At 44.2% G+C, this 7,842-nt stretch overlaps 1 protein-coding gene across 1 annotated transcript; it reads right to left on the minus strand.

The window, feature by feature from the left end:
* Positions 1–402: 402 nt before the first annotated feature.
* NUP153 (nucleoporin 153) lies at positions 403–7,727 on the minus strand (the record flags this gene model as incomplete). Its single annotated transcript, XM_026073312.1, has 3 exons — positions 403–4,560; positions 4,993–5,187; positions 7,074–7,727. Coding segments are annotated over 3 exons (1,751 nt in total), but the record flags the coding sequence as incomplete, so codon positions are not given.
* Positions 7,728–7,842: the final 115 nt, after the last annotated feature.

Genomic DNA, 7,842 nt, shown 5'->3' on the forward strand with positions numbered 1-7,842 from the left:
GCCCAGGGCCGCCTCCAGCAGCGCCGCCAGCGGCAGCGGCGCCCCCCGCGAGGCGGCGCGGCCGGCAGGTGAGAGGGGGCGATCGAGGGGGCTGGCGCGGCCGGGCCCCTCGCACCTGGCTCCGTCCGCGCCCCTGCTCGGCCGCCTCGGCGCGCGCCGTGGGCTGGGGGCGGAGGTGGCGGCGGCGGCGCGGGGGTGCGTGTGGCTTGCAGCGCCTTCTCCCTTCCCTGCTTCTTGGGCTCCTCCGGTGCAGTTCTGGGAAACGGTGGGTGTGTCGAGGAGGAAGCGAGGCGTTTTGCAACGGTGGGGGGTGCTGCGCTTCTGTGGGCGGCAGACCTGGCGGTATGGCAGGCCTATGGGTCTGTCATGCAAAAGGTAACAGCCGAAATACTGAGTTTGCAGATTTGAGAGGGTTGACTTGTATTTACAGCTTATTACTTTCATATCTGTAAAATGTTTTAATGGATAAGAAGTTTATTTTTTCCAGTAACATTTACTCTTGTGTTGACCATAGCTGTGCATGAAGCGTCTAGTTTTTTAAATAGTCTATTTGGATGATGAAAGCTAAACTAATTTTCTGTTTGTCTTAGTGAACTCTCAGTGTTCAAAATCATTTAAATGAAATTGAAGCAGAGAGATTAAAATATGCTTACATGCTAGTGGCAGGACCTGAAAGGAACAAAAATCTGTTATGACTTTGACAGGTTTAGCAGTGGAATAACCTTGCTTCTGTTTACATTTGTTCAAAAGTAAAACAAACTTTTGCTCTGATCACATCAGAAAGAAAAAYTGTAACACAAACACTTCTTCACAAACTCTAGGAGCGCCTAGATGACGTTCCATGAGTGTTTGGTAGTACCTCGAGTAATGGCAGAACGCTGCTAAAGGACTTTGGAGAAAAGCCAGCTCTTCTTTCTTTCTCTAGGGCAAAGTACAGCATTACTGATCTGTAAAAATATTTCTAAGCTCAGTGGCTAATGTGAGGGGAGAAATCTTGTTTCGTCTGTATTTGAAAAGGGAGGGAATCTAGCTCCCAAACTTATTTCTTTGTTGTGGGTTTGAGCAGATGTTGTTTCAGCGTGGTTGTAACACAAGGTAGTATTTTTTTTAATTACGCCCTGATTTATATATTGCTTGTGAACAGATACTACCAGTCTCTGGAAAAGCTAATATGGACCAAATCTAGACTGAAATAACTCTTGAATTTTTACCTAGTTCTTCAGAAACTAATACCATATGTTGAAGGTAATTTAGGGTATGAATAACACTTCATTCTGCTGAATGTGGCTATTCTGAATGTTAAATATTGTTGCCACATCCAGACTTCCAAAGGGAATTCTCTGTGTGATATAGTGATATGATAGAATTATAAACAAGCACTGCTGTTTCAGTGCTTTTGCTCCTAATTGCATATGGATTTATCTGGAGCAGCTAAAGCGATTACAGCTACTTCCCTTCTGCTGCAGATTATGGCTCACGCAGCAGAGCTGGTAGGACAGGACGTGTATCCATTCCTAAGCCGCTGTGGTTTACAGTCTAGTATGTGTATGTAAACTGAACTAAGTGACAGTTTATGCTAGTACTGCAGATCTTTATCGAGGATGTCAAAAAGGGGAATTAAACTGCTTCTTCCAGCTCAGTCTGCCTGCAGATATGTGTAAGAGCACCAATATAAGTAGCACTCTGGTAGTACCAGGCCTTTGGTAGATTTAGTTATCATGATTCAAAATGTTTCCTCCCCTCACCCCTCTTGATTTTTCTTCCTTGCTGTGGTGTAGGAGATTACTGCTCTTATTCTGGGAACAGCAGAACAAAAGTGTGTTCAAGCCTCAGCTGCCTTATTTTACTGCCTGGCTRACTAGTGCAAACCCATCTTTATTACTAGCTTAATGTAAGACTTTGAGGCATATTTCATTCAGCTGTCTCTCCAATACAAATAGTAACTCCTGGCAAAAGAGTGGATTTCTGATGCCGGAAACATCTTAAATTGCTGCAACAGAAATCTGCCAGTGTTAATGGATTGTCAAAGTTTCTTTATATAATGGAGTTTAACATAATTTGGACACTGATTTTCATAGTTCCAAACACTTCTTCCTTCTCCAGTTATCGTTTCAGTCTAATATATTCAGCTGAAACTCTGTGCCACTCACTTCAGTGAACATGCTCATTTTAAAGAATTAAGGGTTTTGTTGACAACTTGTTGACAATCAGAATTGAATACACTTAAGCATTATTTACATAACAGTCATGCTATTTAGTAGTATTGACGCAGTTGTTAGTGAAACGGGTATGAAATAAAGATGTAAAATGAGGTATGTTAAATAAGAATTTGCTCTTAATCACTGCTCGATTATACTTACCACTTTTTAAAAAGTGCAGAGGTGCCAGGGGCTTTTAGTTCCACCTGCATAGCTTGTGAGGTCAGGACTGGGAGTATCAGTCTTGCCAGTTGAATTGTGGAAACTTCTTCTAAGTAAAGTTTGGTGGGKTTTTTTGAAATTACAGAGAGGAGTCTTTTCACTTTCTTTTGTCCTTCCCCTGTGTGTGCAGCCCAGACAGGCATTCTAAGAAGCACTTAACAGACCCAGTCACTGTTTTCCGGAAGTTACATTTAGTACATAGGTATTTTTAACTGAAATTTTGATGAAAGCCCTTGCTGGTTTCATGTGGGTGGTTGTGTTTGTGCTGTTTGGGAAATACAGAATGGCAAGTGGGTCCAGATGAAATTCTTCTGTGACGCTATTCCTTGGAGTTTTTCTAAGATATTCCTAAATGTTTTCTTTGCTTTAATCAACTGAGGAGGTGTTAGCAGCAAAAGTGTGTAGCTGTTTGCCCTGTCTGTCCTTGGCCAATTAAATTGGAGAATTCTGTTACATTTGCTGGCTCTCATATTGTAGAACAGCATGCTGTGTTTTATTATAATAAGCAGTCTATAGGAATGTTTACTTCAAATATGGCTGATATTTTAATCTGTTCCTGTTCATATGTTGATGATTTGAGACATAAAGTAGGCTGAATTTTACTTTCAGAGAGCTGGTGTTTGGTACATTCTGAAGCCTAGTTGCAGAGGGATATCTTCAGAAGCTAATAAAGAATTCTGTTTTATAAGAGACGGTTGCTAGATGATACAAATGGAATTTAACAACCAGAATTTCTCACACAGTGATGGTCACTAAAGAAACTTCATTTTTCACTGTGGTCTTTCAACAAATTAACGAAATACAATACTGCATGATTAAATCTATTAAGCCATGTTTATAGCTTTGTAACAGTAGGGTTACAGCAGTACACCCTGTAGCATAGATGCAATTGCACGGGAATATTCTCTTCTCTCGTTCCCTTTCCCTATGAAAAGAAATGCTAGAGTAAGGCCTCTATATTGCACCATACTAAAGATTTTATCCCCAACTATGCTGTTACCATTGAGACAGTAACAACTTCTGTGCTTGCGCAAGATGTAATACAGGTTCTTTGAGGTCTGGTGGATTTTTTGTTTAACCCTAATGTTAAAACTCACTGAAATCTAGAAAGGGATTGCTGCAAATTCTCTACACGTCAACAACCATAAAGACGGACGCGCGGCAGAGAGTAAAGCCTTTTCTAAAGCTCTAAGCATTCATACATCAAATGCCATACATCCATTTTGTCTAGTATGGCTTCAGAGGTATTGTTTGATGCGTACGCGCAGACGAGCGAAGCCAAAAGACGTCCTGTTACCTGAAGTACTGGTTTGTGCCCCGAATGCGAAAGCTGGCTTTGCCTGCTCAGTTTCCTTCTCTGAGGGTTTTATGAAACTAAAGTTGAACGTAGATTTTGCTGTGCTCTCCTCTTTGGTATGCTCAGGCTTCCCAAATGAAAAGATAGGCTGTGCCTTTGGCTCTTCACTGTCAGCTTTCTTTCCAAACACTAGTGGAGCAGCAGAAGTGACAGGGTCCTGTTTCTCTTCTGTCCTTCCCAAAACAAACTGTGAGGCAGGTGCGGACTCCACATTGCCAAAAGAGAAGCCTGCCTTTGTGGAAGGAGTTTCGTCCTTTTTCTCGTCGGACTTCTTAAACGCAAAGGAAGCCGACGCAACCTCCTTTTCTGCCACGGTTCCAAAACCGAAGCCGCTGACTCCTGTCTTACTCTCAGTGGGAGCTATGGAAGAAGTAGAACTTGTGCCAAAACCGAAGCCTCCCAAGACTGGTTCCTCCTTCTTTTCCTGCTGCCCCAGGCTCCCTGCCCCAAACTGAAACGTTGAAGGAGCCTGGCTGCTCGTAGGTGGAAGTCCAAAAGTAAAACTGCTGTTTTTCTCTTCTTTCTTACCGTCTTYGGCTTTGGAGTCTGAGGAGGAAACTCCAAATTTGAAGTCCCCTGAACTGCTGGGAAACTTAAATCCCCCAGTCCCAGTGTTGGAGGATGCAGATTCAAATGCAATACCAAACTTGAAGGCCCCTTGTTCACTGAATGCAAAACTTCTTGAGCTGCCTAATGTACAAGAAGAGTCAGAGGATGATGACCGAACACCGAATGTAAATGACGGCGTTGCAGCATTTGAGGACACAGGAGCAGTACCAAACCCTGCAAAAGGAGCAATAATGTTAACTTTGCAACAAAGCTGCTTTACCAAAAACCTCAACCCCAAAACAAAATACCCCCTCTCTACATGCACCTTTTCACAAAGGCATTCTTTTGTCCACCCCCGACTTTGAAAAATATACTAATAACTTATTTCAAAGATCATGCTTCCCCCCCCCCCTTAAGTCTAAACTTCAGACGAACAGAACATAAGGCATGTAAAGAACTAGTATGCCCTTAATCAAAGCTCTTCTCTAAAAAGCATAAATTCGCTCAGGGGGGTGGGAAATGGAGGCACATTACCTTACTTAAGCAAAATTCCTGGAGGAAAAATGAACAGGTCTGCTGTACCTCAAAGGAAATATTACAGTACTACTGAAAAAAAAGAAAATATATCACAGAATGCACACGCTCCTTTTCCTCATTGAGTATTACCTTTGAGCTCTGCTTTGGTGCCTGGCTTTGCATTTTCACAGGCTACACATTTGGTGGCTTCTGCTTTGTTTTGGACCAAGCCGACCTCACGGTCCCAGCTTCCTTCAGGCTTCTTGAATTTGTCTAAATCCAGCAATCCTCCAGAAGAAGCAGAAAAGGCAGAAGCACTGCTACTGGTCACAGGCACTGAGCTCCCTAAGCGTTAAGGAAAATAATATTTAAGCAGGCTGTTTAACTAAAGTGAACACAAGCACTTTGAGGAACTCTTAAATGCCTGCTAGCTTGTGAAGTGGACAAAGTACTACAGTGCAAAGCCCAGTAAGTTAAGTCACTTCAGGCAAACTCAATCCAAGAACCTAAGGAATGTAATAGAAATACCCAGTTTCTTCTTTATAACCTATTACATAATTTTAAGCACAAATGGAACCAATGTCACACACTAACAGCAAGTGTGTTTCATATGATGCAGCAACACGGCCCATTTTGGGCGTAAATGAAAGGTGCCATCCTCAGCTAAAACTACAGAACGCGTTTCTGGTGACAGCAGTAACTGTTAGTCGGTGTTAGCACTACTCAGCTTACAGTCACTGTAAGGTGATGTGAGGCTGTGAACCATTTATCAGGCTGATTCATCAGCCAGTTCCAAAGACAGACTTGTTCAAAGCTACACCACGACAAAAAAGAGGCAAGGAACTCAAGACTCCCAAATCCCCAACTCTGTGCCCAGTTACACAAGCGACGCTGTTTTCAGCAGCGGCAGAAACCGCCATAAGGAGGTCCCAAAGAGACAACACTTTCCTTTGGACTCCCCCCCCCCCCGGAGAGGAAGAGGTGTCACTTGATGTGGCACCGCAACAGACAACTTTAGCGTCACACATATGAGGACTGAAGTGGGACTCCAGAACGCAAAAGCATTCTGGATGGAAGGCAATTCCCGCACTCGCCCCTACAGTTTTAAACCACTGAGGGTGACTTTTACGAGAAGGTGACTTTTAATGTCTCCAGTTCAAAACCGTGAAGACAGGAAGGGGTCTTCTCTTCCCCAGCACATCGAGAGAATTCTTATCCTCTCCTTTGACTGGAATCGCTCTTCCCCTTGACCAGTGCAACATAACTAGGCAGTTCTCTGCCCCACAATGGTCACAGTAAAGCCCTCCTTTCCAAAACTCCTCCTTGCCGCGAATGAAAGGCAAAAGTGCCAGCTGATCACTCTAAAGCTGATCACTCCAGTGTCCAAGAGAATAACCTCCCTCTGAAACACATCATCCCAGCTGAAGACATTTCACTCTTACTGTTGGGGACGGTTACAAAAGCAAAATCGAGTCCAGGGTTTTTTTTTTTTCAGGACATCTTTGAAAAGGTGTTCTTGGTGGTTGTAACCGTGTATTAAATGATGCTTACAGCCAAAGAAATTCAACAGTGAAATAGTTACTTATGCTTTAAACAACAATAAATTCACCACACTCAAAATCAGTTACAATTGCCTGGAAGGGGAAACAATGGACARCACACCCAAAGGGTCACTCGTGGTCTGGAGGGCTACCCCTGGCCTTCACAGGTGTGTCTGCACACAGGGGTTTGTTTAAGGAGACTGGTTAAGTCTACACAGTCTTGAAACCTGGCTTCCTACCTCCCCTCAATTGCGTACAAATGGTGGGTCCAAGGCATTTTCAGCCATGTTTTGTAAATACTGTTTCTAATCCTGTTTTGAAGGAGAAAAAGCAGTAATGTTTAACTCCTCCATTTTTCCCCAGGGAAAGTTAGTAAATTGGCTGCAGCTTAATTAAGGCGTCCAAGCCAGCCATCTTTCCTGACCAGCTGCAAAAGCCCGCTATTTTTGCTTGGCTTCAGCTCTGTACTAATACGTTCCCCAGTCAGTTCAATTCACGTGCCAGGCTGAGTCTTGGCTGACACCTCAGAAGCGCCTGTAATCGCTCCTGCAGGCAGGTACTAATCCATCCTCCCTCTTGGCCATACAGCTCTTCTGCTTCGGATCTGTTGTTTAAATGAGCAATTCATTTTATTCTGTGAAGAATCTGCAGAAGCTGAGATGTGAAGCAAGAGGAGGCAAAACCACATACCTGGTTTCTCGGACTGGCAGGCTACGCATTTGCTGTCTTCGGCCTTATTTGACACAAGGCACACTGTACAGTCCCAGGAGCCTTTTGGCTTCTTAAACTTGTCTCCAAACCCCGGGGCGACCGCTGCGTCAGTGCCGCTGGAGGAGGAAGTAACTGTCGCCGAGGTGTCCGTGACTGCTGGCAGTGTAAGAGCAGGCATTACTCCTGTGCCAGGCTTTGGTGTCTCACACGCGATGCATTTGGTAGCTTCAGGTTTGTTCTGGACTAGACACGTATCACAATCCCATGTTCCAGGTGCTGTTTTAAATTTGTCTCCAAAGCCCAGCGCCCCTGCTGTGGGGGCTGCGGACTTAGAGATGCTGCTTGGACTCGAGCTTATCGTCTGTTTTGTACTCTCAGCTGTCGACACTTTAGCAGCTTGACAGGTTCCGCATTTGCTATCCGTGGCCTTGTTCTGCAGACATGGGTTGCACGTGTCAGACTGCCAATACGATGAAGCTTGTTTAGAGGTCTCTTTACCTGCAGAAAAACTACTTATTGCGGGTCTTGTATAGACCACTGTGCTTGCTGTAACAGGCTGTGCAGCTGTAGAGGCGTGGGCCTTCAGAGCAGTAAAGCCTAGAAAAGACACAAACAAACAGGAAGAGCTTACCACTAAAGCGGCACCTCACTGCCCGTAACGAAGCCACTTGTAATAATAGACGGCATAAATGTAAACCCAAGTGCCAATGGTTGCAACTGCATATTCTGACAAAGTGTAACAGGAAGC

The sequence above is a fragment of the Apteryx rowi genome, unplaced genomic scaffold, assembly GCF_003343035.1.
Source record: "Apteryx rowi isolate R43461 unplaced genomic scaffold, aptRow1 scaffold_366, whole genome shotgun sequence".
Taxonomy (NCBI): Eukaryota; Metazoa; Chordata; class Aves; order Apterygiformes; family Apterygidae; genus Apteryx; species Apteryx rowi.